Consider the following 16,336-nt stretch of genomic DNA (forward strand, 5'->3'; position numbering starts at 1 on the left):
TTGGTCTGAGCATTAAAGTAACGCAGTGAATATGCATGATACATGTGTATTCATGGTGTAACTTATGCAGGGCAGGAGAAATCCTTTGGTCTTCCTTGGGTATTTTTTGCATTCGCCACACACATGCGCAAAAAAAGAAAACAAGGACCAAAATACACAGTAAATACAAGCAGTTTCGGTCCATGAATATGCTGCATATTTCATGGACTGAAATTGCTTACAACCGTGTGAGTGAGTCCTTACTCATAAATTAACATCTGTAACATGCTGCAGGACTGCACAGTATATAAGCTACAGTAGTGATGAAGAAAGCAGTCACATGATGCATCATGTAACCACTGTGACTTTAGCATCCCTTTGTCTGTGTCACAGATGAAGGTATGGCAGTGCAAGGTTCAGGAGACGATGCAGCAGACGGAGTAACCAAATGTAAAATATTTATTCCAGAAGCAGAAATAAAAGTAAACAATAAAATGTTAGTAAGCAACCGGATTTTCATATTTGATTATCTAGACACTATAGGCTATTAACTATACCATACTAATACCTTGAAACATAACACACAGTCTCTCTCTGCATAAAGACCTATACGGCTCTACTGTTGTTTTCAATTTCCCTTTTTATGAAGTATCTCAGTCCTGGATTACAGAGCTTTTTACGCTCTCCCTAGTGCGTAACGCAGTTCAGTCTCTCCCAAAGCAAGTAGTGATCAGTCCAGCAGGCCCCCTGGCTTATTTTTACCTATCCCTATTTGAGTGCACAAGTTTCTTCTGAGGCTGGCCTCACTTACACTTTGATACATAGGAGTTGCAGCTTTGACTGACCTCGGCTTTCCCATAGCATTGTCCAGGTTCAGGAGTGCTTTTCTCTGCTACTTTCTTCATCTGACCCTTGTTGCAGCTGCTGCACTACACTGTTCCTCTCGGTCCCAGGCTGCACCATCTCCAGCTTCCTCTACCTTTCTTCTTATATCAGCACAGCTCACTACGCAGTAAAAATTGCCTGAGAGCATCATTGTATAAAATAGGCATTCTTAGTCCAGCTATGCTAAATTTTTGAGCACCACCTGATTTTAGGCACAATTTTGAGAGCATCATTTTCATTATACCTCAATGACAATCATATGCAACAACATGAGTCCATATGCATTAGTGTGGGTCCAAACATCTGAGTAGGCATCGGGCAAGTAATGGACTAGAGGACTCTATGGATTATGGGGTAACCAATGAAGACCACTTATGAGTAAATCATGTAACTTTTAAAGGGGTTATCCAGGATATAAAAATTGTTGGCTTACCCTTAGAGGTTTGATGTATAAATATGAACCTGTGTTTTTGTTATATCACTGAACCTGATGAAAGGAACTGTTTCTTGCAGAAATGTGTTGCCCAATATACATTCTGTTGTGGTAGTCCAAGTGTATGTAAGTCAATACCCTTCAGTCTTCACCTTTAAATACTTTCATCTATGCAGTCGTAGGGACTGTTTGAGTCCCAGAGAAATGCAGCAATCTTGGAATTTTCTTTGTGCCTTCACTAGACTTGTGCCTACATTTATACAGCCTCTAGAGGTAGGTCTCATGCCCACAGCCGTATCGGTAAAATGCTGTGGATCCCCCCGCAGTGTTTTACGAATATTTGTAAATAGCGGGTCAACCGACAGAGACTGCGTAAGGCTGTGAGTATACTGTGCATGCCCACATATAACACACCCGCGGTCATGTATAGAGCTTAAGCTGCATGATATGCCGAGAAATAGAGCATGCTGCGATCTAATTTTCGTGCTTATCAACACAGTGTTTCCACATATATGTACACGGATCAATGAAATTCCATTGACTTTCATTGACTCTATTCACCCCGTATCACATGGCCGTGCAACACATGCATAATACGTCCGTGGACATGAGCCTGTAAGTATTGATTTGGCTGTTCATCATATACTTTCATCATGTTCAGTATAAACTACCCTATGGTGCACATGTATTTCTTTTCTTACAATTGATGACAGGCTACTTGACTGTCTCCAGATTTGTGAACAGAGTTATGAACTATAATAAAAGTTTTATGGGATTGAGCCCATACACCTTAGATAGGTGTGGCACTAATTTTCATTTGTCTGACGGAAATTCCTTTCAACTTCCCTATACATATATATACATTTGGCTGAACATGCATGTGTTCTCACTGGGAGATGGGAATAGAGGCCCTTTTACACAAGCCGATAATCGTTCAGATTCTTATGATCCACTATATACTCAATTGGAACTGTCAGGTTCCATTGGCGTCCAGCATTTGCTGGATCTGGTTCCATTGTTCTGCCTGTAAAAAGTGGTGGAGTAAAGGCTGATTATTGCTCAAAAGTCACTCAAATTATGTCTTCTGAGCGTTTATCGTGTGGTGTAAATGCTCCCATCGTTTGCTTTTCTGCTGAATGATGGATTTCATGTGAGCATGAAACCCATTGTTCGTGATAGCAGGGACCGTACACGGAGTTCTCCAGAACTAACAACATTGTATTCAGCTGCAATCCTGTGGCAGAACAAAGGGACTGTATGCAGATAACAGACCACCTGCTGTTATCTGCATACAGCGAAGGGAGCCTCATTTACATGCAAACGAAGCTAATAAGCTACTAATGGGCATTAGTTCCCATTAGCAGCTTATGCAAAATGATCGCTCAAACTGTCATTCTCCCTATCTTTTGAACAAATTTTGAGCGATCATCTTTGTGTGTAACAAAGTTTTTAATGGCAATGTGAATGAGCCATAACCATACATGAAGTCTCATCGACTCCTATGATTGTCACTATCAGATCGAAGACTGCAAGGGGGTGTAAGATGTAATTGCAGAATTAGAGATTACTAACTTATAAGAAAATATATAATATGTTCAGCCTTTTGTCTCTTTGCCCTTATTTTTAGCCCAAGCATTCAATCAGACCAGAAATACCTCACCATGTAATGTCGCTGTGAGACTGTTAAATGGCGAACTATCTTCGACTATCTTCTTTATCTAAAGACTAGCTGATATACCCGGCTTCGCGCGAGTTAATTTGGTACTGGTGTTTATCTGGTGTTCACACGGAAAAGCTTATGAAGTCGTGGTTACTTTAGAGATACTGAGGAAAAACATATGTTCACCATTTTGCATAGTTCTCTGCGTTACCCAGGAAATACCACGGGGAGGTAACCCTGCGATGTTTCCTTTATATAAAATGACATCAGGAAGTGAGAGAATTAGATTACATACGTAAAATTTGGACACTAATTCTTTTGCGATTAGAATTGAATAATCGAGTTGGGACCCATTAGTTTTTCCTATTTATGACATAATCAATGCTCGTGCCAAATTTCCCGTTTCTATGACACCGGAAAGTGAAAAAATTACATTCCGCACATAAAATTTCGACGCCTATTCTTTTGCGCTAGAATCGAATAATCGCGTTGAGACCCATTAGCATTTCCTATTTATGACATAATCAATGCTTGTGCCAAATTTCACATTTCTATGACACCGGAAAGTGAAAAAATTACATTCCGTACGTAAAATTTGGACGCTAATTATTTTGCGCATAGAATTGAATAATGGAGTTGGGACCCATTAGCTTTTTCTATTTATGACATAATCAACGCTCGTGCCAAATTTCACGTTTCTATGACACCGGAAAGTGAAAAAATTACATTCCGCATGTAAAATTTCGACGCCAATTCTTTTGCACTACAATTTAATAATCGAGTTGGGACCCATTAGATTTTCCTATTTATGACATATCCAATGCCCGTGCCAAATTTTAAGTTTCTAAGGCATTGGGAAGTGACAGATTTAGATTATGTACGTAAAATTTCAACGCCAATTCTTTTGCGCTAGAATTGAATAATCGAGTTGGGACCCAATTACTTTTCCTATTTTGGAGATAATCTATGCTTGCGCCAAAATTCATGTTTCTACGATATCGGGAAGTTGGAGAACTTTTGGCGAGTCAGTCAGTCAGTCAGTGAGTGAGTCAGTGAGTCAGTGAGGGCTTTCAGTTTTATATATATAGATTATCTCATTATGTCTTTTATCAAGTATTTGCTCTATAAACATAAATGGAAGAGGTATGATTCCCCCTCTGCGCTGGGGCTCGCTTTAGTGTCTTGACATTCTCCTTTACTTATCTAAAATTGGGTGAATTTCAACATGAATTTTATTTTAACTCTGTGTTTTAATAGCTAAATGCATTCTGGCAACATATACCAGCTGGATGATTCCCCTGCATGATGAGATTCAGCTTGTGGAGCCGTACTAATGGATTTTTCTATCAGCTCTTCTAAGCTTATCCCACCCTGACATAGGGTCCTTTTAGATCAGCTGATTCTCATTTGGACGAGCGAATGCGCAAGTGACTTTTCCCTGAGGAAGCTGGGCAGAGTCCCAGCGATATGCGTGAGATGTGGATGTAGTGGGGTACTTAGGTCTATTTATTTTATAGACCCTCACCAGGGACACGCAGCAACATCTTTTACTTGATGATTGAGGATGGGTATGGCATTGTACATTAGGCTCTTTTATACTATTTCTTGCATTATGCCAGCAGCTGCCTTTTTTGAATGACTCTTTATACCTGACTAATGTGTTTGTGCGGCGGGCGAAGAGTGTGCCCATGGTTGAGGAGATGGCGGGGATTAAGATGTCACTCGTCACGGTTGCTCTACCATCTCCTACCCCGTAAAGGAAGAACATTCCCCTTCCAGGCCACCGCAAGCGATGTTGAAGAACTTACAGTTCAATGTCACATAACGCCACCGTTCCTTCCTCTGCGGTGGCGGTCCACACACACAGAGTATAGATGAAAACAAAGCCGGGAATGGTCGGCAATGTTGCTTTACTGAAATATGTCAACTTCAAACAGTCCAGCAATAATTAGGCCAAAGCTTAGCACGGGTGCAGGCAGTGTGAATGATGAGACAGGTAGGCAAAACACAGGACGGCTATCGGGCCCACAGTCCAAGTTATCTGTGCAGCTCCTCTCCAAAACAAATGAACTTGTTTCTTCTCCAAACTCTAATCCTGTCAACACTCACTCTTTTAGACGCGTCACAGCTCTTTTTGGCGATTTCTTCTTCTTAGTTTAGTAGGAATGACGCCTGGAAGTAGTAGGCCCAGGGCAACTCACAGGATATCGCTCCGCCTCTTCCATTCTCCAACTACTCTCTCAGCCTACTCACTCACTGACTGATTACTCCTGCTGACTTGCGAACTTGCAAACACATATATGAAGCATGATCACATCCAGACTTCCAAACTCACAACAGTTAGATTGATGAGTGGCAGATGCTCATTGCCCCCGTCCACCTCGCAGCACAATCACTGTGTCAGGATACACCGTCTGCTGCTCGCTCCCCTGGTCGTTCCTGCTGCCTGGGCCTTACTGCTGTATCTTGTCTCCCAATCTAAAGCTAGGGGCATGACAGGGGTGTTTACTCCTGGTGACAGCTGTCAGACCCCTAGCTTCCGGTGTCGACAAGATACATCCCTAGCATCGTTGGCTCGTTCAAATGAGAATCGTTCAATCCCTGTATAAGCCAAAAGAGGGTCTTAAGGAGAAATGTTTAAACCGAATGATAAACGAACGAGCCAACGATGATTTTATTCCTGCAGAAAATGAATGACGAACGAAAAGCGAATGATTGTTCACTTTCGCTTGTTTGAACGATAATTGTTACGTCTAAAAGCACCCATAATCATACAATCAATACAGATAAGAATGTAGCACAGCTATACAAATATTGCCTGAACACACACAGATAGCTGGCTGAAGTGGAGAGCAACAGTATAGCAAGTGATGCATTTAAAATATGATCTGAATTAATGGTTTGTGGAAAACTCTTATAATTCTGTGCTTAAAAATTATTTAGCAATCCAAAAAAATGCTAATTATTCTGAAAAGCTCCAAGAACACCCTTCTGTAGAAACAAGCTGTTGTAAAATTTGTGTCCAACAGTCTACTAAGCAATATGCTAACATGATAACTGGGCTTTCACATGTTAAAAACACAGATGTTAAAATTCAATTCTTAAAATCATCTTAGAATCCCCTAAAAAGCCAAAAAGCATACTTTCCAATCATCTCAAAATGTTTTACTGTATAAAGGGGGCTTCAAAATATCATAAAACAAGAGCTCTAACTAGTGAAAATCCCTGTCGCCTATAAGACTCTCACCATATTCACCGCTGACCTCTAAAGGTGCATTTACACTCAAAGATGACCGCTCAAAAGATGGCTTTTGAGTGATCATTTTGCATAAACTACTACTTGGTACTAATGCCTATTAGTACCAATTAGTAGCCTGTGAGCCACCAGGAGCTGTATTCAGAGAACAGACCACCCGCTGTTCTCTGAATAAATTCCCTTTGTTCTGCCAAGGGGCTGAGAGCTGAGACAAATGTAATCAGCGCTCCCCGGGCAGAACACAGTGAAGGGTCCTTCTTATCAGCTGTTCTTCCGAATAATGGCTTTCAAGCCGAACTGACATTCATCGTTAGACAGGAAAGTGAAAAATGGGCACATTTACACACAACGATTATCGCTCAAAAGATGGCTTTTCACCGAAGTGCCCAAAAGTCGTCCCGTGTGATAGGGGCTTTATTCATTTATTCATCGTTTTACCTTTTAGTTGTTTTGTCTTAATAACCACATTATTGATTTCCCCATGAAGACTATAGAGAGTAGTGATATTTGGATAATGGGGCAGAAGTTTTTATTTGATTTATTTTTCAACTGATGACCTACTCCTAAATGACACACGTCTGGCAGAACCTAATCTCCCAGCATAATACCAAGTCCGATCATAGCTTTTGGTGGCATCTGATGTTGAACGACTAGTAGAACACACCAATACAAATCAGGCTCTCTTCACACCTGGTTTGGTTTATACACCCAGCATATATGCTAGGCAAATCTACCAACATATAGGTCATACATATCCGATTTTTGGCATAAGTGTAAACTGGTGTACATGGGCATAGCTTTATTTCACCCAAACTGGAATATGCAAAGGCATCCTGGAATAATACGGTGTATTGCGGATTCTGTGAACGTATAATCCGTAGTAACACTTGGGCAATCAAATGCATTGACTTATGCAGTTCTGATCACAGTGTGTTGGAGTTGCATAATCCGCGAGCGGAAAATAAAACGCAGCATGTTCTATTTTACCGCGGATATCCGTGACAAAGAGCACACTGTTCTCTATGGTTGCGTACATATCCACAGCCCATACGCAATTACATGGTGTTTTGGCTGTGGGTATCCGCATCATTGCTAAGTGACTTCGCCGGAAATTTAAACAAAAAAAACAAAACAGATGCACTGCACCTTACTACCTGCGTGAGTACACTGTCATGTGCAGTACAATTCCACGGCTGTACGCAAGGTTACGGCCAGGCTCACTGCCGTAATCCACTGCAGGAAGCCCCCAGCAGATTCTGCTTACGGCCATGTGAGCTCGGCCTGAAAGGCCTAGGTCTGGGCCATATGTCTGACCAATATGTCTAGAGATTTCCTTGACAGGGTGTGAACAGAGCTGAAGCTTGACAGCAAGAAATAATGAACAGCAAGGGGCTGTATATAATACATGCTGAAATTGAAACGTTTCAAAATGTGCCATCTACATGTTCTGCTTACATTAAGAAGAAATTACTTTTTTGCAAGGTAAATGTAGTAATTAATTTCTTATGAAACAAACACCAAGCAATACCAAGTAGGACACTCAGCTGTATAACAAGAGGTATAACCAGTAGAAAGAGGGAGATTGTGATCCCACTGCATAGAGCTCTGGTGAGACCACATCTAGAATACTGTGTTCAGTTCTGGAGACCTCATCCACAGAAAGACATTGATAAAATAGAACAAGTCCAAAGATGGGCTACAAAAATGGTGGAAAGTCTCAAGAATGAAACTTATCAGGAAAGACTTACAGAAGTTAATATAAATAGCCTGGAGGAAAGAAGGGAGAGGGGGAATCATTGAAACATGTAAATATGTTGAAGGTATAGTTAAGGTTCAGGAGGGAAGAAACTAAACACTAGAACAAGGGGCTCAATCTGATATAAAGGTAGGAGGAAGATCAGAAGCAATGTCAGAAAATATTGTATTACTGAAAGAGTAGTAGATGCTTGGAACAAACTTCCAGCAGACGTGGTTGGAAAATCAACAATAAATGATTTTAAGTAAGCCTGGGATAAGCATAGATCTATTATAAGAGAGAATTCACAAGGAAATGTAGTTCCCGCCATCGGAGGTGTAACGTGAAGCTCCCGGGCCCCGATGCAAAACTTGTAACAGGGCCCCCAACTGTAATGCTTTATTCATAGTACTGGGTTCCCTATTTGGAGAAGAGAGGACTTATGGGCCCCCTAAGGGCTCATGTCCACGGGCAAAATGTGATTTAAAATCCGCAGCGGATCTCCCGCGCGCGGATCCGCACCCCATAGGGATGCATTGACCACCCGCGGGTAGATAAATACCCGCGGATCGTCAATAAAAGGCATTTAAAAAAAAATGGAGCATGAAAAAATCTGGACCATGCTCCATTTTCATGCGGGTCTCCCGCGGGGACGGCTCCCGCGGGCTTCTATTGAAGCCTATGGAAGCCGTCCGGATCCGCGGGAGACCTAAAATAGGAATTAAAAGCATTTACTCACCCGCAGCGGACCGCGAAGCTCTGCTCTTCCTCACGGCCGCATCTCCCTTGCTTCGGCTCGGCGGATGTGCCCGGCGCATGCGCGCGGCACGTCGACGACGTGCCGGCGACGTGCCGCCGGCGTCAGGAATTCATCCGCCGGCCGAAAATGAAGATCCGGCCGTGAGGAACAGCTGACCTTCGCCGCCCGCTACGGACAGGTAAATGCTTTTAAATTTCTATTTTCAGCGCTCATGTCCGCGGGGCAGGAGGGACCCGCTGCAGATTCTACATGTAGAATCTGCAGCGGATCTGATTTTCCCCGTGGACATGAGGCCTAAGGCTCCTGGGCCCGGGTGCAACCACATCCCTTGCATTCTCTATAGTTACGCCCCTGCCCGCCATCAATTTTATGTTTCTAAGTTTCTCTTCTAGCAACTGTTGCACACAGCCTGCACTGCCTAGATATAGCAGCATGTGTAGCTTCCTTGGCACCAGTCGGAGGTTCTATTGTGCAACACAGAAACCAGAAATTCTGCAATATTCTTATTTTCCCACAAGAGTAGTATTTAGAATTGTTTGCTCTTGAACACTACATGACTTAGTATTTCATAGGGTCAAGCCATTTACTGCAGTTTGCTCATTGGCATTTATGGCCACCAGTGAGAAAAAATGCCAATGTCAGCAGGAGGTATTTACAGAAGCTTTGCCTATATCGCATTCATCATCAGGGCATAACTGCAGCGTCTCTTACGAAGAAACACTGCAAGAAAATAGAAAAAAGTTTCATCTGAATACATCTATGCACATTTTTGCGCCCATATTACGGCTACATTGCTGGGTCAGCAGAGCGTCTAATGACTTCAACTAATTCCTCCACGAGAGAAAAGATAGGACTTTCCCTATCTTTCTGCGTTTTACGCAGCAAGCTGACAGAGTCTATGGCAGGTTGAAAAAAGCAAGGGGAAGGGTTATTTAAAGCCAAATTAGGGCCAGCTGACTTCTTTTGTCTCCGTTGTCCGCAGGGTCAATGGGTTCTATTCGTCACGTTTTATACAGGGCTGAGTGTCACGTGCGCAAACATGTTCATCTGCTTAAAGGGGTTTTCCAGTGAAATACAATTGATAACCTATCAGCAGAATAGGTCATCAATAGTTGATCGGCCCAGTGTCCATTGCTCAGGACCCTAAACGATCAGCTGAGCGAGCGCACGCTATCAGCGCAGCAAAAACACAGTGGTCGAAGCGTAAGCTTTCGCGCCAACCTCTGTGTAGTGGCCAATGCTTGTAACTGCAGGCACGACTCCCATTGAAATCAATGGGAGCGTGCCTGCAGTTACAAGTGCCGGCCATGATAAGGAGGTTGGCGCTGAGCCTTCCGCTCCGATCTCTTAGTAATTGAAGTTGAAGTCTCTGCGCCAACCTCCCATGTAGTGGCCGGCGCTTGTAACTGCAGGCACGGCTCCCATTGATTTCAGTGAGACCCATGGCTGCAGTTACAAGAGACAGCCACTACGCAGAGGTCAGCGTGGAGGCCTCCGCTCCGACCTCTGTTTTATTGCGGCTCTGACAGCTTGCGCCCACTCAGCTGATCGGTCGGGGTCCCAAGTGACAGATCCCGACCAATAAACTATTGATGACCTATTTTGATGATAGGTCATCAATTGCATTTGACTGAAAACCCCCTTTAAGCCCTCATCTGCATGGGGCATGGAGAAATGTATGTACATGCGGCAGAAACAACCCCCTTCAGGTATACAGAATCACTTTTTAGTCTACATCAAATCTACAAAAGTGTGATCATACCCTTCCGGTGCGGTATGCAAATAACCAGCCTCTTATGACAGCCACGTAAGGTGTTTACTGCACTTGCACACAATATGGAAAAAGCTCTGAAGGTTGAAAAGTCCCGCTTGTGACTTTATGAGCGATGATGCGGGAAGGAGCATTAGGGCTTCTGCAGATGAACGTAAACGCAAATCTGCTTGCTCCTGCGCAATTTATATGTGCAGTGAACAAGTCTTTTTTTGTGCACATAACAGTGTGTATATATATATATATATTTTTTTTTCCTTCACAATAGCTGCGTATTTGCACACGTTTTTAAAACAGGGCTGTCAATGCAGTCTGACTTAAACAATGTTCCTGCTCTGTTGTTTAGCGACGGTACATATAGAGGCTGCACATACGCAATGTAATTTCCTATGTACAGCTTTTAGTACGCACCCATAGAGAACAATGGGCTCTATCACGCATAATACGCAGTAAATTAGAACATGCTGCATTTTTTTTACTTGTGTATATACACAAGTGTGAAGGGATCAATGAAAATCAATGTACTTTCATTGACTTAATTCTCCACGTATTAAGCGTGCATGCGTAAGACGCTGGTAAATTACTCTCGTGTGAGCCTGACCTTAGAGTCAGGGTGAGCTATACTTTACATTGAGGAATTAAAATAACACATTTACCACTTTCTTCATAAAGAATATCATCTAAAACATCAAAAACACCGAGATAAGACATTAAAAAATGACATGTAATATGCGGACACATGCAAGAGATAAGTAGTTTTCCCCTCAGTGTGGTTGGCATATGGCTCCCCTTGCCACAGGCATGACATAAACCTTTATCACAGTGGAGGGATAAGATTACCAAATTTACCAAGATTACCCGATATATCACTGGAGGGGGAGACGACTGGGCTCAGGTTCACAGAGGACTAGATGGCCCGACTCAGACTCACATATTTTGGCCATATAATGCGAGCAGAGTCGCTAGAAAAATCTATAATGCTTGGACAGATCAGAGGCAAAAGACCTGGCTGCCAAAGGACACGACGGCTGATACTGTCAGAGCTGATACTGGCATGGGTATCACACAACTGAAAGAAGCAGTGAAAAACCGAAAAACATGGAGGAGGGGAGCCTTTAGGGTTGATAAGGGTCGTGAACGACTAAACGGCTAACAACAACAATAACACTTACCTGAAAAAGACTGGCAGCCTCTAATATTTTCTGCACATTTTGCTTAGTGATGACTACTTTGCTAGTGTAAGTATAATCCAAGATAGTCTGCATAGTCTCAGCTTCCACCCCTTGAATTATAATCTTTTCCTCATATTTTTCTTTAAGATCATTGCAGAACATGGCTCTAAGGAACAAAGACACGGCTGTGTCAGGAAAAGCAGCATCAATGCATATTGTAAAAAAGACGGTCTCAAAATTATTAGTTATTTTAGGGTGATGTACAAATAAAGAATTGGGGTTAAACTACATAATATATACTACAACATATATAACCATATTACATATATAACAATGGGAATGGTAGACATCGACTGAATGACTAACAAATTGATATGGAGTTAGAGAGCTCCCTGCCTGCAAGGGTTTACGGGCTACAAGCGAGGGGGATGGAGACAGTAGGTAAGGGCACAAGGTGCAGTGCTGACAGCAGGGTTACTGTTGTAGGCTTTTCAGAAGAAATGGGTTTTCTGGTTCCTTTTGAAGCTTTCCCAGATGGTGGAGAGTCTGATGACTGAGTTCCAAAGTATAGGGGATGGGAGAAATTCTGGAACCAATTATGTGAGGAGCACCTTTGGGGACAGCAGAGGAGCAGGTCTAATAAGGAGGAGGTGGAGGTATCGGATATGAGGTGAGAGATATGTGGAGGGAACACGTTGGGGACAGCCTTGTGTGTCATTGATAACTTGAACTGGATTCTCTGGACAATAGGCAGCCAGTAATGGGATTGGCAGAAGCAGAGGCAAGAGAGTAAAGGGGAGAGAGGTGGATAAGCCGGGCAGCAGAGTTGAGGATGGATTGGAGGGGCACAAGAGCTTTCAGTGGGAGGCCACAGAGCAGAATGTTGCAATAGTCTAAATGGGAAATGATGAGAGTATGACCTAGCATTTCTGTTGGTTTGGGGTTGAGGAAAGACTGTATCCAAGAGATACTAAAAATGACTCAAAAACTCCTTTCAGAGTCTACTCACGGGTGAAGGAAAAGTTATGGGCTTTCCACAGCTGAACTGGTTGTGGAAAATACACAGCATTTTACAGTATACAAGCCATGTGGATGAGATTTCAAGAAATTTCATATACATGCTGTGGAAAAAAAATCTGCAGTATAAATTGATCTACAGTGTGGATTTTAAACCCACAACATGCCAATTTAGCAGTGCTGACAATGCACCCCATTCATTTCAATGGGCAAAGCATCACGTTTTAAAATGCAAAAACGCATGAAAATAAAACAGATAAACGGGGAGACGTCAATCAATGACAACTATGTGGGGATGAACGATTGTATTACTGATCAGCCATCCCCATATAAAGTATACACGAAGGGATCGAGTGCTCATTGTCGGTAAGGGGTCCTTGGCACTATCGAATGATCTGCCCTTGTAAAGCATCCTTAGATTAGTTCTGGTAGAATGCATTGCTGATGTATGAGCGTCTTTCTTCCCTGATGCTTGCGCTGATTGTAAATACCCGACATGCGCAGATAAAGAAAAAGTTTTTACAGGATGTTTTTTAATTTCTTCTATTACTAATTTATTTGATTTGCTTTATATTTTTTTAACGCCTTAAAGGGATTTTGATGACTTTATTTTACCACTATAATGTGCTGGCATACATGTGCTATGCATATGGGTACCAGTACCAGTGTTTCTGGTGGTGCAGTAGTAATATAATATAGTGTAATTTGCAGTAGAACTCTATTCTACATCCATAGGCACTCAGTTTGGCCTCCATAAAGCAGTAATGTTTCGAGGGGAGAATATAACACTTTTTTGCCTAATGGATTCTATATGAAGTCATGAGGAAAAAAAGATCACCCCCCCCCCTTGTCACATGTACAGCAGACATGGATGTGGTATAGACAAGTGTAGATGTGATGTTAGATAACCAGCCTCTATTATCTCAGCAGTTCAGTTCTGCTGTCTCATCAATATGTTATCTGGATAGCACCAGACATGAAGAGCGGTCACTTCTACCAGTGACTATTCTGCTCTTGTACATCCAAATCCTTTTGCTTTTCTCATCATGTAATGCTGCAGATCTGCCAAGGATTCCAATTCATTCTCTTCCCATATAAAACTATTGGCAGCAGCAGATGGGAAAATACTTTGTGGATTGTAACTAAATGCAATTGATACTTAGATTGCTTATTCATAATGTATTTAGTATCTGCTGCTACATTAGCAATAACTGAGAAATTAGAGACAAAAAGAGATTAGGATTAAAAAGGTTGTCCAGTTGTAAACTGCTGACGGCCCATGCTCAACATAGGACATCAATAGTAAGTCAGCAGCAGTCTGCTGCATGGGACCCCCTGCCATCAACTGTTCTCTGGGCTGCTGAACTGAGCTGATTTCTGTAGGAAGCAGACAGCTCTGTTCTCATTGCAGTGACCAGGCTTGGTATTGCAGGCTAAATTCCCAGTTAAATAAATGGGCTACAGCCTGCAATACCATGCCAGGCCACTGCATTGGGAACAGAGCTGTCTGCTTCCAACAGAAATAAGCTGCATGCATGGCCCAGTGAACTGATGATTCCTGACAATGGACCCCCTCTGATCTACTATTGGTGACCTATTCTGAAATCAAGCTGTGAACAGTTTACTACATGACAACGCTTTTAAGATGACAAAGGAGAGCAAATGTTACTAGGTACAAATGATCCACTGCAAAGTTTGTTTCTTAGGCCCCCCTCACACAGACGCTTTTAACCGTGATTGAAAGCTCAGAACGCCACGCTGATTGCGGTATAACGCTCCCATTGCTTTCAATGGAGCCTCTCAGACAGCTGCTCGGAGCCGTTTTTATTTTTTGACGTATAGCGCTCCTCAACAGATGATCCCATTAATCAAATGATCACCAGATTGATTTGCTTTGGAGAAGAGATTCTCTAATTAGGGGAAGACCTTTAAATGTATATGTTAAGGCCTCCTTCACACGACCGTATGCGTTTATACGTTCGCCGTATGCACCATATAATCACATGAATAAAGCATTGCAGCGATCAAGTCCCGAACTTTAACCGCGTATTTTCAGCCATTCACACGGGCCGCTGCTGTGTATTGGCAGCAATTACTGTAAAATGCTTGGAATGACCAATAATGCTTAAATTGGGCCAGCTGGGTTCTTTTCCCGGTGTTGTACGCAATGTATCTCCCTCACCCTCCCTTTTTTCAGCTACCATTGAAGTCCATGGGAGCTTCCTGCGTATCTCAGCAAAACATATCTTTTCACGCCGCGTACGAAGCACAAGAATCTAAAGGATTGGCTTCATAATCATATTATACTATGTGCCATCCTTATTATTCCATACAACTATGGATAGTCTTAGCCTCTTTTGAGACTCAACTTTTGGACACTCACTCACAGACCATATGGACCTCCGATATGGTTTGTCATTCAAGCCTACTTTATGTTTTTGGGTAAAGGACTAAGCAAACTGAGTGCTGAGCACATGTAGTCACCACATGCTCAAAGTTTGCCAAATAACTATGTCAAAACTTGGTCCTCAAGAGCTCATCCTCACGACCATGGCTGCTGTGTGATGGTATAGCAATGCTTAGATATCCAGAATTTGCTATTTGGACACACTTCGTAGACTGATCACGCTCCTTTAATATTGCTTTGCCAAATCAGTACAGTGATATTTCCAAAAACCAAACTCATCATAGATGTCATGGCTATGTTATACACAGAACTAAGTAGATTCTTATTCACACTTTTTTTTAAATTAACTTTTAACTTTTTCTCCTCAAAAACCATGGAATTATCTATTACTAAAATATCAATATCTTAGCTGAAGGCATCTCTTACCTGAAGTAATTACTGGCAGCGGCCAGTACGACGCGGTGACACGAGAATGCGCTATTGCCAACGCACAACATTACATCCGTCAACGAATTCTCCAGCCTCAGGTTTTCTAGCCCATTCTGAAGAGACAAGGTAAATCCGGTGTCATCAAATCTTCGGATATCTCCAGTGGATTTTTCAATGAGTTCCCCCAATTCTTTGGGACATTCTCTGTTGAGCGAAATAATAAAAGCATCACTGCTGTTTTCCAGGGATTCTCCCATAATTGTGACCTGGAGGTAACTCAAGAGTGTCTACTTCTATGCTGCTAATGCAGTTAGGTCACACTTTACAAGTGAGGCGGATTTCCTGCCCATGACTCTAAACTTATCTAAAACTGTCACACGCAAAACAGGAAATCTTAAACTTTCTCAGTTGACAGCAAAAATAGATCAATCTTATTGGTTCATGCAGCTTGTGGTGGAGTACAAAGCACAGCATGGCCATGTTACATGCACAGGAGATAATCCAGCCGGTCGTCGTAAAGGAGAATATACACGAATTAAGTAACTAACTTACTGGAATAAACTATCAATTCAGTACAGGAGTATTAATCACAGTGATGTTGCATACAGGGATAATCGTCATTGTCACAATATATCACTGTACAGGGAGTAATGTGCAAAGTGAAGTTGTGACCCGGTGGATCCTTGGCCGCTGTCCAGACCCGAGAAGTGATCACTTGGACTCCATGCTGAAGATTTTTTTTGCAATTAACCGCAACGAAATTAAGTCTCTTAGTTACAGTTCTGCAGATACAATTGGCTGTGATGGTAGTACTTTCAGCCTGGAATCACTT

The 16,336-nt window shown here is 42.3% G+C and overlaps 1 protein-coding gene across 1 annotated transcript in view; it reads right to left on the bottom strand.

Annotated features, from left to right (window-relative positions):
- The window catches only part of KLHL6 (kelch like family member 6), a 41,914-nt gene extending 26,101 nt beyond the window's left edge, over positions 1-15,813 (bottom strand). The window contains exons 1-2 of the mRNA XM_066598237.1: positions 15,502-15,813; positions 11,652-11,817 (exon numbers count right to left, since the gene is read on the bottom strand). Coding sequence (XP_066454334.1) covers positions 11,652-11,817; positions 15,502-15,761 — 426 coding nt within the window. The 5' untranslated portion in view covers positions 15,762-15,813. The remainder of the gene's footprint in view (positions 1-11,651; positions 11,818-15,501) is intronic.
- Positions 15,814-16,336: the final 523 nt, after the last annotated feature.

This window comes from Eleutherodactylus coqui, chromosome 1 (assembly GCF_035609145.1).
Source record: "Eleutherodactylus coqui strain aEleCoq1 chromosome 1, aEleCoq1.hap1, whole genome shotgun sequence".
NCBI lineage: Eukaryota > Metazoa > Chordata > Amphibia > Anura > Eleutherodactylidae > Eleutherodactylus > Eleutherodactylus coqui.